The sequence below is a fragment of the Camelus ferus genome, chromosome 12 (genome assembly GCF_009834535.1).
Source record: "Camelus ferus isolate YT-003-E chromosome 12, BCGSAC_Cfer_1.0, whole genome shotgun sequence".
Taxonomy (NCBI): domain Eukaryota; kingdom Metazoa; phylum Chordata; class Mammalia; order Artiodactyla; family Camelidae; genus Camelus; species Camelus ferus.
The window spans coordinates 35,224,484-35,239,719 of record NC_045707.1 but is presented as its reverse complement, the minus strand read 5'-3'; the positions used below and the strand labels follow the sequence as shown (position 1 = coordinate 35,239,719).

The 15,236-nt window shown below is 38.1% G+C and overlaps 1 protein-coding gene across 4 annotated transcripts; it reads left to right on the top strand.

Annotated features, from left to right (window-relative positions):
- The first annotated feature begins 1,598 nt into the window (after positions 1–1,598).
- Positions 1,599–14,757, top strand: IL26 (interleukin 26). 4 transcript variants are annotated; one of them, XM_014563449.2, is made up of 6 exons: positions 1,614–1,804; positions 1,890–1,946; positions 2,117–2,273; positions 6,695–6,792; positions 14,003–14,068; positions 14,148–14,757. In XM_014563449.2, the coding sequence occupies exons 1-6, from the start codon at positions 1,652–1,654 to the stop codon at positions 14,232–14,234; spliced, it is 618 nt and encodes a 205-aa protein (XP_014418935.2). In that variant the 5' UTR covers positions 1,614–1,651; the 3' UTR covers positions 14,235–14,757. The 4 variants fall into 4 exon arrangements, with proteins under 4 accessions (XP_006189751.2, XP_014418935.2, XP_032349740.1 ...); XM_032493849.1 differs by having other exon boundaries at positions 14,145–14,757; XM_006189689.3 differs by lacking the exon at positions 6,695–6,792 and having other exon boundaries at positions 1,599–1,804; positions 2,117–2,251; positions 14,148–14,538.
- The last annotated feature ends 479 nt before the right edge of the window (positions 14,758–15,236 follow it).

The window sequence follows — 15,236 nt, the reverse complement described above, 5'->3', positions numbered from 1 at the left end:
TGATTCCTGGTGTTCACACTCTTTTGTCTAAAGGAACTTTGAACAGTAAGCATTACTCTGCTCAAAAAAGAAAGCTTAGGGTATTTCATGTCCCAGTTTCAACACCTTTTAAAGCTACTCGCAGCTAAAGATAATTCTTTCTTTTTCTGAATTTTCATAAAATGTCACTTGGCACTCCCAATCAGCTCTCTTCTGTCACAGCTCTTTGGAAAAAGCTCACATCTCATTTTAGAGGGAATGTCCTTTATCAGCAGAGGTGTTCCTGTGGAAATGAGGCTGGGGCTCTCTGAAGAGATCCACTTACTTTTTGAAACAGCGGAAAATAGTGCCATGTGTTTGGATCTTTTACTTTACACTTTCTCTTTGCTCCTTTGCCAGCTCTGGTTGCCTTGATTCAGAAATCAGTCTCGCGTTCTGATGCTTGTTATTGACTCTGCCTAGTTTTGATGAATCTCTTACTCACAATCAGATTCTCAATGTTAACCTGCCTGGGTTGATGTTGGCTCCATTCATTCTGGGCTTTGGTGACCCAGCTCTGCTTCTCAGTATATGTTTCTGAGCTGTGTCCACTGCTTATCCTGGGGCTGCTACCCAAATGGAACCATACGGAGGAACCGGGACAAAATTGAGGACGGGAGTCCATGGAGCATCAGCTTTCGTACGTAGGCCCCTAGTACTAATACTCTTCTTCATATAGGCAGATCCTTGATAAAAATTTGTTAATGGAGTAAATTTAAAGCAAAGCCATTATAGTGGCATTTCATGATATGGAAAGGGAAGTATTATTCAATGAATATTGAATATGCTTCCTCTTTACAAGGGCATCCTGGTAGGTGCTAAGAATTCAAAGATAAGAAGGTAAGGAATCTGTGCTGTACTGAAAGTCTGGAGTTGGGAAACTCTGGGTGTTCCACTTGGACAGAGATGATAGGGAATATATTAAATTATAGTCTTAATCCTGGGTCCAGTTTCAAAAAATCTTGAATATGTCAGAGGGATTACAATTTCTGGGCTAGAAAAATTCTTGAGAACAATTGGAAAGCTTATCTCTTGGGTACTGATGCCGGGTGGCAGAAAGATGGCATCTGAGGGAAGACAGGGAGCCAGGTGACAGATCTGGCCAAGGATAAATGTCAAACCCGTATGAGGTGTGAGCATGTTTCCCAGGGCTGCTCATTCTATCCTTTGGTTAAATTTTTCTGAGATACTGGCTAGTAAAGGAGATTTTTTTTCATATGGGAATTAAAAAAAAAAAAAACCCATGGACTCCTGGAGATCAGGCTCTTTTATTGGCATTGCATGACTTTTAAAATAATGAAATCTGTTGTAATATGCCACTGAAGTTCTAATTTTTTTTTTTTGAAACAGGGCCCCAACTTCACCAGTAAATTTGAGCTTTTACTTAACGTCACAGATGGTGTGGTCAACATTTTTTGATTATGAAGCAAGCTCGAAAAAAATAGCACAACCGAAGTCATCTTCCTCTCTATAAACTGTAAGTTATCTTTCACAGCATCTCATTGGAGAGGCGACCTTGAGGGCTAAAGTAAGTAGGTTATCCTCTCATCTAACCAACACGAGTAACTCTCTGGCTGCCGTGAGTGACACGAGCCCAGAGTAGGGTGGAGGGAAATGCAGGGTGAACTGCATTATGAGGTCTGGGTTGCTGTTTGTCACTCTGTCTCTTGCCATTGCCAAGCTCCAGCAATCTTCCTTCGCCCAAAGCTGTTACCCAAGAGGAACACTGTCCCAAGCTGTTGATATCCTCTATGTCAAGGCAACATGGCTCAAAGCAACAATTCCAGTAAGTACTAGGCTTTGCTTACAATGATGACCTAAGGGATATTTGAAATTCTGGATAAAACTCATTTCTCTTTGTTTTACTGTAGGAAGACCGCATAAAAAATATACGATTATTAAAAAAGAAAACAAAAAAGCTATTTATGGTAAGCCAGAGGGTCTTTTTCTTCTTCACATTTCTATGTTGGATGCTTTTTTCCTTGCATTTTAACTTTTCCAGATGGTCATGAAGTAAGAATCAGGGGGATGATTCAGTGTCATTTTACAAAAGCTACTCATGGTTTACCTTATGCAATTTATTATATCTTATTTATAGAAAAACTGCAGATTCCAAGAACAGCTTCTGTCTTTCTTCATGGAAGATGTTTTTGGTCAACTCCAGTTACAAGTTTGCAAGGAAATAGACTTTGTGGAAGATTTTCACAGCCTTAGGCAGAAATTGAGCCGCTGTGTAAGTATGCACAGCAAATACGGTGAGTTTGATCCCAGAATTCTATCTAGAAAACAGTATGTAGGAAGTTGTCTTAGCCCCAGAGGGTGAGTAAAGGGGCTTTTGAGTTGCTGGCTTAAAGTTCGAATGGAGAGTCCATTACCAAGGTAATGGCATCAAATAACCCTGCATAACTTGTAAGGCCACTGTGTATTATTTCTTAAGGAATGGCACATAAAACATATTGAAGAGAGCTAAAATTACATGGAATGCTCCTCAAGTTAATATTTAGTTTTCCAAATTATTCTCTCTTTATGTGATTCCTAAAAGTCATTCATTCATTCAACAAATATTTCTTAAGCACCAACTATGTGCCAAGCACCGTTTCAGGATATTATTGTTTTTCTAGATCCTAGAAAATATCTAAGATCTTTTCCTTCCTTCCTTCCTTCCTTCCTTCCCTTTTCTTCCCTTCCTTCTCCTTCTTTTCTTTTCTTTCTTTCCTTCTTTCCTTCTTTCTTTCTTTCTTCCTCTCTTTCACCCCTCTCTCCCTCTCTCTCTCTTTTCTTGCTTTTCTTTCTTCCTTTCTGTTCTCTTTCTTTCTCTCCCTTCTGCTCTCTTTCTTTCCTGTATTGATAAGAGCATTTAGATTTACTTTTTCTTACTTACTTACATAAATTTTTAGAGTTGTACCCCTTATAAGGCAAAGTCTCAGTCAAAACTTACAAAAATGTGTCTTTAGTACCTAAATTATTTGATGCTGGAGTATGGTCGCTGTCACCTTAAACAATGGGGAATTAATTAGGAAGGTAAAAGTGACCACATTTCTATGAAAACATCAAGTGCGGAGAGACAAATCAAAGCAAAACACCCAAGCCAGGATCTGTGCCGTGTTAGTTGGCTTGCCTTAGGGAGAGTGCTGAATCTTTTCTGTGACATAGTTTGGGCTCCGCGGAATGCTTTCTCCAGCCTCCTGCAGTTGTACCTGCAGGTGGCGCAAAGTGGAATAGTATTGATTATTACGGCCCTTGGGTGGCCAGAAGGAAGTGAGCTTTCTACGCTTGGGCATCAGGGTCATGGAGACTTAAATGCTGGAGAGTTGGAAGTGGATTTTTATTTTTTAATTTAGGACATCTTTTTCTTGTGGTTCACAAAAGTGCTTGGTATGCAAATTCCAGCCTGTAGTGCAAAGGCATTTTTATGAGGATGAGCTGGTCAGTTAGGTTAAAAAAAATTCAGCAAGTTTATGTTCTCTTTGGTTAGTTTGCATTTAAGTCACAACCTTGTTTGGGACTTGGGTTGCTAAGTTTTCCATAAACTCTCAAATTCAATTAAAATAACAACAAGGCTAAAGATTTCAAGCTGGTACCTCTTTGCAGAACACAAAGAGAATGCTCTGGGCCAGTTCCTTTGCCTGAAATAATGTAAAGGTCATCACTAATCTTTGGTTTATTCTATACTTAACTTATAAAATCATCTTATTAAGGCAGTGAATAGTATAGTCTTTTAAATTTAAATTGAACGATTATATAATTTTATATGTCACTTCACTACCAACTGACTAGGTCATTATCACCCCCAGTGAGAGTTTTCACCAGACTTGAAGAGGAGACTAGTCCACTGAAGAACTCGATATCGGGGTAAATAATGAGACCCACAGCAGTCATTCTAGGCTGGAGAGGAGTCATCCAGATGAACAGTGAGCTGTTCTTGTTTCCTTATTTGGAGACGGGGATCCTCTTAAGAGCCCCCCGCCTTTTTTTTTTTTTTTAAAGCACCTTCTGTTTCTCTTTTTGCTGGCATCCTTGGTTCCTCGGTGTAGGCACTGTCCCTTGCACTAGCTGCCTGATTTAATGTAATGTTATTCTAAATGAAGTTCGCTCATGATGGTGGGGCACTAGAAATCCTTGTCTGAGACAAGACAGTGTATCTGGACACCTGGAACCCCCAAAAGCCACGTCTGTTTTTACCATTGATTTGGTTTCTTCAGCTCAAACAGCTGGAGAACACATTAACAGTTATAACCCAAACCAAGCAATGTTCTAGATGAAAAATTTAGATAACAGAGAGCTAACTGAGAACTCTGGTTTTCCTTGATTTGTTCTGAGGAGAAGTTTATTTGCTAAAGGGACCTTAATCTGTCAAGAGATGCTTCTTTCAGGGACGTGGGCCACAGCAGGATGGGAGCAGTGTGGTGCTTCGCAAGTTGGTTGTGGAGGCTTTTCAAAGTGGCTGGCTCCCCCTTATGGCCAAATACAAACATGGCACCCGGTCAACCGCACGGAGCTCAACGAACTCCAGGCTTCCTGTCTTATATTCTCCCACCCTAAGCCGACCTTTGTTAGCTTGGCCACAATAACTGCAAGGGGTCCTGGGAAATGTAGTCTAGCTTACGGCTAGGAAGAAGAGGAAATACATCCTTGCCAACAATTAGTCTCTGCCATAATTATTCAATAATTTTTCATTAATATATTATTAATGCCAGGGCCATGCTTAGGTTATAGGGTAACTTTGTGCAAAGTGGAAAAAGGGTATAGCCTTGTGTGAGCATGTTACAGTGAACAGGACACTTTCTTAAACTGGGCACTCACGTGTAGGGTGTAAGTGCTCAGTGGTACAGAATGGTTCATGATTGTGGTCAATGATTATTTTCTTGTGAATATATTTTTCTCACGAGTAAGAAGGGAACTGAAACAGACAAAAAAATGGTGTTGTAACGACAAAATGAAAACCCAATCAATTGAAACTAAATGGCTAAAAGAAACAAGTAGATTTTGAAAATCGACTTTTTGCAAATTGGCTTACAGTAGTTTGGCTTAATTCTGTATTTTCCAGGTCCTGTGTTAGGTGCTAGGGTAAGAAAGGCCAGTATGATTTGGTCCCTGCTCTCCAGAATTTATACTCTTTGGGAGAGAGAGATGTGAACAAAGAAGTTTAGTGAGCCATGAATGTGGTATGTGCTCAAGCTGAGTTTTCTGTCTGACAAAGTCATTGTGGAAGCACAAAGGAAAAAGTAAATTGTACCTGCTCAGGGATTTGGGGTGTATGTGGGGAGAGACTCAAAAGAGTGTTATTAAAAGACGTGATGATTTAGTTTAATTTCCCAGGAAGTAAAGGGCAGGAATGGCAAGGGGAGGAACTTGAATAAAATCTTGATGGTGTAAAACAACATACGATATTCAGGAAATTGCAAGTAACTGAGTGTGAATGTATGTGTATGAGTGTATGAATGCATGAGTATGAACGTGGCTTGGGGACAGTGAGAGGAGACTGATCATTTAGACCTTGGCCAGGAGATGCTGATAGGGGCCAGGTTAAGAAAGGCATGATAAAACTGGCTAAGGAATTTGAATTGTATACTCAAGAAAGTGGAAAGCTACTGAAAGGCATGACATGATTAAATACTCTTTTTTAGAAAGACCTCTTTAATGAATGGAGGGGGTGGAGGTTGGGGGTGAGACTCAGGCAATGAAACAATGAAAAGAGCATTGCAATAATGTGCCTGGACTAAAGAGTGCACATTAGTGCCATCAGGAAGGGCGAGGAGAGTCTGAGGAAGGGAATGGATTGGGAGGAGCCTATGGTTTCTACCTGGGGAGCTGGTGAGGTGGTGGTGTCATTCACTATTAGCACAGAAGGAGAGAGCTTGGAGAAAGTTAATAAAGTGCTTTAGACCTGCTAAAAGTTGAAGGAGTCCCATGCATAACTGCAATCATAAGAGCAGTATGTGTGTTCTCCATATATGTGCTCTGTATTTTTCATATTTAGGATATATTTATGAATAGACTTACTGAGATATAATTAACATGACTGAATGTATTTCAAGTCTGTAATTTGGTAGTTTTGACATATGTATACACTTACGAAACCACCACCAAAATAGTGAGCTTTTCCATCACCCCCAAAAGTTTCTTTGTGTGGCTTGGTAATCCCCTCCTTTCCTGCCCTGACCCTCTGTCTCCAGGGTACCACCAGTCAGCTCTCTGTCACTGTAGATTTGTTTGCCTTTCCTAGAACTTAACGTAAATGGTATTACAGATGATCCCTAACTTACAATGGCATGATTTCTTTCTTTCTTTCTTTCTTCCTTTCTTCCTTTCTTCCTTTCTTCTTTTCTTTCTTTCTTTCTTTCTTCTTTCTTCTTTCTTTCTTCTTTCTTTCTTTCTTTCTTTCTTTCTTTCTTTCTTTTCTTCTTCTTTTTTGCTTTACAGTGGTATGAAAGCTATATGTATTCTACTGAGAAATCGTTCTTCAAATTTTGAAGTTTGATTTTTTTTCCTGGGCTACTGATACCACGCTGTGAGCCTCTCCTGTGATGCGGGGCAGCAGCAGAAGCCACAGCGATCATGAGGGTGAACACGATACACTTACAACCATCCTTACCCAGACAGCCATTCTGTTTTTCACTTTAAGCACAGTAGTCAGTAAATTATATGAGATATTCTACTTTTTATTATAAAATAGGCTTGTGGTGGAACAAACGCCCCCAAATGGCTGCCACCAGCATCTATGGCCGTAAGGGTGTCCCAGTTGCCTCCTGCTTCTCTGCGAGACTCTCCAAGGTCAGCACGTGGGTCCTATCAGTCTCCTTTCAAATGACTGCCTCTGTTCAGGGATTTGGCGCATGTGAGATTTTGTGTGCTTTGAGAGTGAGTCTCTGTTTCCTACAGCCCTTTGGCTCTCTTGTCTAGATCTATTAATTCATGAGACATTGCAAAATGATGCTTTTAAAATTCTATTATACCTTATTTATTTATAAGTGAGGGTAATTCTATAAAGAGAACCTACCCCTTACTAACTATTTGGCTGTCCTGAGGGATTTATCATACAAGAAAGGCAGAATAAATATGTACTTCTTTTTCTTTATTTACCAGTTTTCAATATAAGGTTAATATTCTAACATTCTCCCAAGATGATCAATGAGTTGTTATTTTTTCTTAGTTTCATTATTAATTCATGAACTTGGATTATTTTTCATTTTTGAGAAGTCTTTCCAATTTCTAGAATCTACTTGTCTTTGGGGTTTCTTTATAAGTCCACTGAGACTGGCATCTTCTTGAGCCACTCTTAAGATATAGCACCACGATAATTTTCATGATGGATCCCAAGGTCTGGAATCCCAGTACTACTATATTTGAATATCATCTTATTGTTTCTGAGAACATTCTAGGAATTTTGCAGCACTTACTAAAATATTATATATTTTAATTAGTCTGATTTGGGTAATTCAGGTGGTATAATTGTTTAGAGAAAACACATATGGGTAACATAAATACCTTTATTTTTAATCTTTGTCACCCATGGTATTTACCTAAATGGTATCTGGGAAGAAGACATTTTTAAGATTCTTATAGAACTCAAATACTCTCAGACTTGAAAGGGAACTTAATAGTTGCTTAGTTGAATTCATAAAATAATTTGCTTAATTGCTAGTGATCAAAGTTGAAGCTGAAAAATAATTACGTTAGTTTTCAAGATTTCATCATCTACTTTAATTAACATTTTGAGAGGCTGAATTGTAATTGGCAATTAGAGAACTCCATTTCTTTATATTCATTGTGTGTAATTAATTTTAAAATCTGATAAGTCTTGGCAAATAGAATATTTGTGTCTCCATTTCTTGTAGTGTGTTTAGTAAGTAATTTGTATCATCGGTTATAAATAGCTTATCAAGTTATGAAGCATTGCCAATTATTTATCCATGTAATTCTGAATATTTTTAAAATTGCAATTGATTGAACTGATAAAAACAGAAGTAGGAAGTGAGATCAACCTTGTTTTATTCTTTCATTAAGTACAAAGTCCTAAAACTGTCTTCAGCAATATCAATAATCTCATTTTGTGGTGGTTGGAAGAATTAAATAAGATCATATATCAAAATGCCTAGCATGTAGTAGTTCTGCCAAATTGTTAGGGTCTTTCCTTATTGCTTCCCATACACAGAACACTGATTTTCTTCCAATTACATTTCCAATAGTTTCCGAAGGTGTGGTTCTCTTAACAATCAAACAGTTTTTAGTACCTAGCGTTAATGTTAACTTGCATAATGGTGTATAATTTATAGGAGTACTTTAAATGAAAGATAAAGAGATCATTTATAAGTCACTGGTTTTAATCTTGGTAAATATATTTTCTTATTATATTATAGAATCTCTTTGCCAACAAATTCATTCCTTGGTTAATGATATATAACTTTCCTGTCAAAATTATGGGGCATAGCTCTATCACTTCATGTGCTAAATTGCATGGATTCATTCTTTTTTTAAGTTGAGATATAATTGACATATAACATTATATTAGTTTCAGGTATACAACACAATGATTCGACATTTGTATCATCTGAGGAATAATCACCACAATAAGCCTAGTTAATGTCCATTCATGGGCTCTTTCTGATGAATGATAATTATGCTGAGAATTTTAAAAAATCTGCAATAAAGTTATGCTATCCTAGTCCTAGTACCTGTTTATATTTAAGGTATTTAGAAACTTTCTAGTTTTTTTCTATGATTGGAACATAGAAAAATGTTTCATGAGAGTTTAAAATTATTGCAGGTAGGTGAGATTCTATATTCTTATCTATATCAGATGATTCTGTTAGTTACTGAGCGTATAGAAATAAGGTAATGCTTTGTAAATGCCTGTGATATATATTTACTCAGATATTGAGTATCTTTAATTATTTTAAAAATTGAATGTCTAATTATGAATTTGGTTTTGAGGAAAAACACTGACTAATAGCTTAGTCATTCTTTTCTGTCAGATAACCTGCTTGGTTACAAATAGAGTCATGCTTTGTTTCAATAACTCTAACTTCCAAATTTTACTTCCAAGTTTCCTATAAACTTTTAGGGCCTCAGTAACTTTGTTTTATGTTAATGTCCTAGTGCCCATACTTTTGCTAAACTGACCTTTAGTTTTTAAACATCAAGTTTCAAAACAGGCTACTCTGATATAATTTTCTCAGCTGCTATTTTAAATGCAGCTCAGATAATATTTGTAAGACCTCACAGGAAGAACTGCAAAAAGTTAATAAGATTTGCTGAAAACTCTACATCTGCTGTCATACAAGAAAATTAAATTAATTGAATCTTTAATCTGATTCCTTATCTATTATTTGCTATTTGTGGGGAGGAAATTTTCAGGAAACCAAGATCATGGCCAGAGTAGGAACTATCTTAACTATTAAGGTCAATTAAAACCAAAACCAAAACCAAAAACCCCAAACAAAACAAGAAAAGATGGTTACAACCCTGTCTGAAGTTGTGTGCTGAGGTAAATAAAATGTTTAAGATCTTACGTATGGTTTTACACTTCCCCAGTGGTTGTGAGAATACTGTATATGTTCATAAAGGCTATAGTATAATAATACTCTTTTTGTAGAAAGGAGTTGCGGTCATTATTTGTGAGAATTCAGGGTGACGGACTGAGCCATGTGTAGCTGTCCACTCACTGACCTACGTATTGCATTTCCTCAGAATTATCAGTGGAGAGGGATTACCCATTTTTGCGTTAGCTATAATACACACTGCAAATTTGTATGATTTTTCAAACACGTGAGGATATCGGGGACACAAATTTAAGGATTGTATCTGTTTTTTCATCCACTTGTTTTAAACAGTACTCACTAATGCCTAGAATATACCTCAAACTATTATCAAACCAGTGGGCTTTGTGAACTCCAAAGCCACAAGCTGATGCCTGCATTCTATCCATCGATTCATTCATTTAACTAATGTTTCCTGAGTATCTGTATTGCCGAACACTATTCCAGATGCTGGGGATTCAACACAGATTGTCAGATAATATCTCTTCCTGTACAGAGCTCCTTGAGAGTGCTTTCAGCCAGTTTCAGAGACTCCCAGATTGGGATAGGTGCTGTGTGTGAGCAAACCAGAGGGAACTGAGAGCTGGAGGGTGGGGGCCAGACCATAGATAATTGAGTCTGGGGATTTCAGCTGAGACCAGAAGGGTGTTTAAATAACCTCTGCTCTCTCTGGCCTTGGAACATTGTGCTTTCTCTGCCTACTCATCTCTTCTCCCGGCTCCTTCTACTCCATCTGTCTCACCCTTCAAGATGCAACTCGCTTGTTTTTTCCTTCTGGAAGCCTTCTGGGATCCCACAGTTGGATCGCCTCCGCTCTGTCCCCAGAGCAGCTTTTTTTTTTTTTTTTTTTTTTACTTACAGTATTTATCACATAGTATTGTAATTTTACTTCACTGTCTGTCTCAGTAGATTGTGAGCCATCGCTTGTGCCCCAAGGTGATTTTCACCCTGTAGGGTACTTCATAAATTAAATAAATCAATGCTATGCGGGCAGAGACATGATTGTATGCCTAGCCCATAGTAAGTATGCAATAAAAATGTATTACCTTAATGATGAATGATTAGGTTTTTGCCTTGTGTTTGTTATTTTGTGATTATCTCACATGGGATTTTTTTTTTTTGAACCAGTCCCTGTTATTCCAGCCCTATTAATAAATTGCCTCTAGTCTAGATCATATCTGCCTTGGTTGAGTTTGTCAAATTATTCAGCTTTTCATGTAATAAAACTGCCGACCTTTTGTTGTGCATTCTGCTTTCAGCAAATGCAAACTATACGCTGAAATATAAGGTAAAGGAAATCATCTTTTTATAAATTCCTCCTTCCAAGCAAAGCAATCTGAATGATGGAAGTAAAATCAAGCTGTTCTGTTGGGTCTGTGGACATATTTACAACAGTGAGGAAAATGAAAACCTTGGACATCAGATCTTTACGAGAGGTCATTGATAGTAAACGGAACTCAAGGTGCCAAAAAGCATCCTATAAACCAGCATAGCTCCCGTGGCAACAGTGGGACTATAAAGTGATTTTTGTTTGTTTTTGGGCTTTTTTTTTTTGTCAAACTTAGTTTTTTTCTTTTTCTACTCTCCTTGCTATTCTTAGGGTAGTGTGTGCCTCAGATGGGGTGAAGTCAGCCTTTCTTGTACTTCTCTCCCTGCTGTGGGATGCCCTGCAGATTCAAGTTCTCTGGGCAGGGGACCTAGTCAACAGGAATGCTTTAATGTAAAGTCCAGTATTGGCTTGGCTTCTTTGGTCTCCTGTGTTCAGTGTTAAATCTTTAAATCTCCACATGTGCACATCTGATATTGTGCCCTATGACTTGCTTCTTCTGTTTTTTGTGATTCATCTTTGCATCTAAGAACTACAATAGGGTGTATTGTAATTAGCAAGTGTTGATTCTCTTTATGAAGTCTTCCTTTTTCCAGTTGCAAGAGTTGGCTCAAGTGCTTTTATATTTGATCATTTCAGACTAGAAGGATTTAGCGTCTAATCAAACTCTCCATTTATAGACTAATGAGCAGACTTCTCTAAATTCTTTTCATAGCCACTCTCTTGGCTGGAACTAGACTTGGTATTTCTAGAATTTGCTTTTGCAGTTCCAATCTGAAAAGCAAGTGAACAAAGGAAACAAAACACACACACACACACACACACACACACACACACACACACACACAGGATTTCTTGTTTTGTTTATTACCACATTGCCCATTTTCAGGTTGAAATCTCTCTCTCCGTCTCTCTCTGCCAATCAGCTTAGTCTTTTAGAGCCATTTCCGAATTTCCCTGGGTAGAAAATAGAGCAGAGATCTTTGAGCTAATGTCTCTTTGGAATTGGCTTTTGAAGGTTTTCAACAAGAGAATGGCTCTACTGGAATATCTTTTCCACGTTATGCTAGGTTTTTTCCTTCAATGTAATTTACTGATTTTAAAAATGGACTCTGGAGTCCGACTACTTGGGTTCAGATCTCAGCTTTTCCATTTACTGTGTGAACATAGAATATTAACTTCTGTGCTTCAGTTTCCTAATCTGTAAAATGAAGACAATAATGGTACCTACCTCATAAGGTTGTTGTGAGGACTGAATGGGTTAGTAACAGATTAGTGTCTCATGTGTAATATTAACATGATATATATTGACTATTATTATTTGTACCTAACAATCTTCTCAGTATTTCTCTCTTCATATGAAGGGGAATTGGAGTAAAGAGGAAACTCCTGGACCTGCTGAATTTTTATCTTCTAGTATTGATCTTGTATTTTGCTGATTTTCCTCTCCACCACAATTTTATTTACTAATTCTGTTTTGCTCATTATGGTGTCTTTAGTGCCTAGCATGCCACCTGACATATAGGAGGCACTTCATGAATGTGTGTTTAATGAAGGAGAGAATTCTTTCTGGCCGTATGCTCCGACATTGGCTACCATTGTGCAGGATCTGTCGTGCATTGTTTTGGCCTCACAGGCTCTGGTCTGGGGTGAAATGTCCCCTGAATTCAGGGCTCTTATCATGGGGAGGTCCAGCCCTTGTGTATGAGAACCCTGCAGACCGCACCTTCACCCGAACGTGCTGTGCCTGCAGCTCCTCGGTGCTTCATCACGAAAGCCCTTGCACAAGAAAAATCTTTTCCCACACAGGGTCTGACATGAAGGTGGAGTCCCCATTTGGGCAGAGTCATGACAACACCCCCACCTTTAAGCCCCGGAAACAGCATTCAGGAGATAACTGTCAAAGCATTTCAGTTATTTTCTCTTGATAAGAGAGGGAGCCTGAATGTTGCCCCTCCCCCTCGCCCCTCTTCTCTCTGTGTTCTGGACTAAAGGGACCTGTTGGTTGGTATTGGCAATGTTCTATTTGTTTGAATAGGTGTTGTCATTTAGTCGCTTTCATTTCTCAAGTTTTAATTACATATTGTCTTTAATGATGTGCTGACACTATTTCATCACCAGGACAGAACGACCCGGGACACCCTGGGCAATTCACTTAACCCCTTGGGCCTTGGTTTCCTTTTATGCAAATTGAGAAGAATTGAACCGTACAGTTTCTTTGGTTTATTCCAGTACCAAGCTTTTATAAGTAAAAACTAAGTAGATAAATTAGACATTTTCACCTTTTTCTTCCCTTCTCTTTTCTCTAATTAGTGTAGAAATTTATGGGAGAATAGAGGATGACATAGAACTTCCTCCGACTTGACTCCTAAGCGATTCCTGTGCTCAGATAGGGTTTTGAAAATTCACCTTCTCAAAAGAGACTGGCAGTTTCCCGGCCAGGCTACGAGTTGTCTTCCCCAGTCATTAGTTTGCTTCTCTTCCTAATTTAGAAATGAATATTAATTTCCTGGTGATTTCTTCTGGCAATTGACTCCTGAATATTGTACTGTGCAGGTACATACCAGCCAGGGTGATTTTTCAAAAAGTAATTTTTTTTGTCATTCATACATTTCTCATGCTTTCCACATCCCTCTTGTTCTGTTGCTCCAGCCATGCTTGCTTTCTTTCAGTTCCTGGAAGTGCTGTTTCCTGCCTCAGGACCTTTGCATACCTTTTGCTCTACCTGAGTTATTCTCTCCTGGGCATCTTCCCTAAACCTCTCTTTTCCTTCTTCACTTCCTCATACAGCTGGTTCCTTCTCCTTTTTCAGATCTTAGTTTAAATACCATTCCTCACAAGAACCCTCCTTGACCACCCAATTGAAAGGAGGTCATTTCTGTGAATCCCTATCATAGAGTCTTGTGCATTACAGATACAGCTTTAATTATAATTTGGAAATTTTAATTTTTTATTTGTTTTCTTATTTATCATCTGCCTTCCCCATGAAACTATTTATTTGCCAGGGCATATCTGCCTAGCACATTATACCTGCTCAATACATGTTGGATGAGTGGACGGAAGAGTTTTATTATTACTTCCTCAACAATGTTATTTGTATTTACTGATGATTTCTTAGATTTCCTGTGTTTCATCAGCTAGAGAGATGAAATCCATTACCAGGTTGAAAAGAACATTTTATGAGGTAAGTATTCCAATTTCTTATTTTTGAATACTTTGTTTTCTGAAGTATTTCATATCTAATAATTCTACTTTGTCAGCAGATTGGAAACAAAGGAATCTACAAAGCCATCAGTGAGCTGGATATTCTTCTTTCCTGGATTAAACAATTCCTGGAAAGCATTAAGTAATGCAAGAAGCCAAGTGGATTGATTTGATTATTATTTTGAAATACAATGAGAACTGCCAGAAATCAATTTATAGCAGTGTACTTAAAAAAAATGTGTACATGGTACTGACAGCAAGTTAGATGATTCAGAACAGATTAATTTAACGTAATACAATTTTGGAGATAAGTAAATTGTCACTAATAAGCACAGTCTCTGTATTTTCAAAGAATGCTTTCATCCTGAACATATTTTGTCATTCCCAAGTGCATTGCATAAATTTAACCTGAAGGTGTACAACCAGAATTAAATCACATAATATTTGTGGATAGAAAATGATAGATTTCTGGGATAATAATATAATGTTATTGAGATTTACATAGACACGATGTGTATGATTATTGTCTACTTGAGGGCTTGATGGTTATTAATTATGCCCAGTGTGAACTTAACCCCTAACAGATTTTGATTTTAATGAAGTAAACTCTGTTTCTTTCTCCTGGATGTTCTTTCTAGGATAGCATGCTAGAATTTCATTGAATACAAGGAAATAACCAGATCAGATCAAATAGGACACACATATAAACCAACTGCTTGGAATGGCTGACTAGGAATGCCTTTGACAGATAACCTCAAGCTACCCAGACTATAAGTAACTAAGTTGAAATGATGCTGAAGCTGGATTATGCTCTTTCTGCGTGTCATACAATGAAGAAAGTTGGTAGAGGCGAAATAAAAGTCTGAATGCAGCTCAGATTCCACCACAGGAAACTTTCCATGACATCTAAAAACCTTACTCACACAGCTATCACTTCAGCTGAAGGAGTAATATGGCCTGACTGATGTTTTGTACCTAATGGACCCTGTTTCAGCATACTAGGCCTGGGTGGTTTCAGACAGCAATTTGTGTGATGGCTAGTTTGCCTCCACAAAGCGTCCATTGTACCCCTGCCCACACAGGCAACACCAGGACTTGGGGTTTGGGAGATGAATAGGCAGGGCTTCCCTACTCAGGCTTTCATGGAT

Bases quoted from the DNA above. Each gene is read 5' to 3' on its own strand.
- IL26 (XM_032493849.1), top strand. From the start codon at position 1,652: ATGAGGTCTGGGTTGCTGTTTGTCACTCTGTCTCTTGCCATTGCCAAG. The intron at 1,947-2,116 runs GTAAGCCAGAGG...TCTTATTTATAG, and splicing joins AAACAAAAAAGCTATTTATG to AAAAACTGCAGATTCCAAGA. The intron at 14,069-14,144 runs GTAAGTATTCCA...CTACTTTGTCAG, and splicing joins TGAAAAGAACATTTTATGAG to CAGATTGGAAACAAAGGAAT.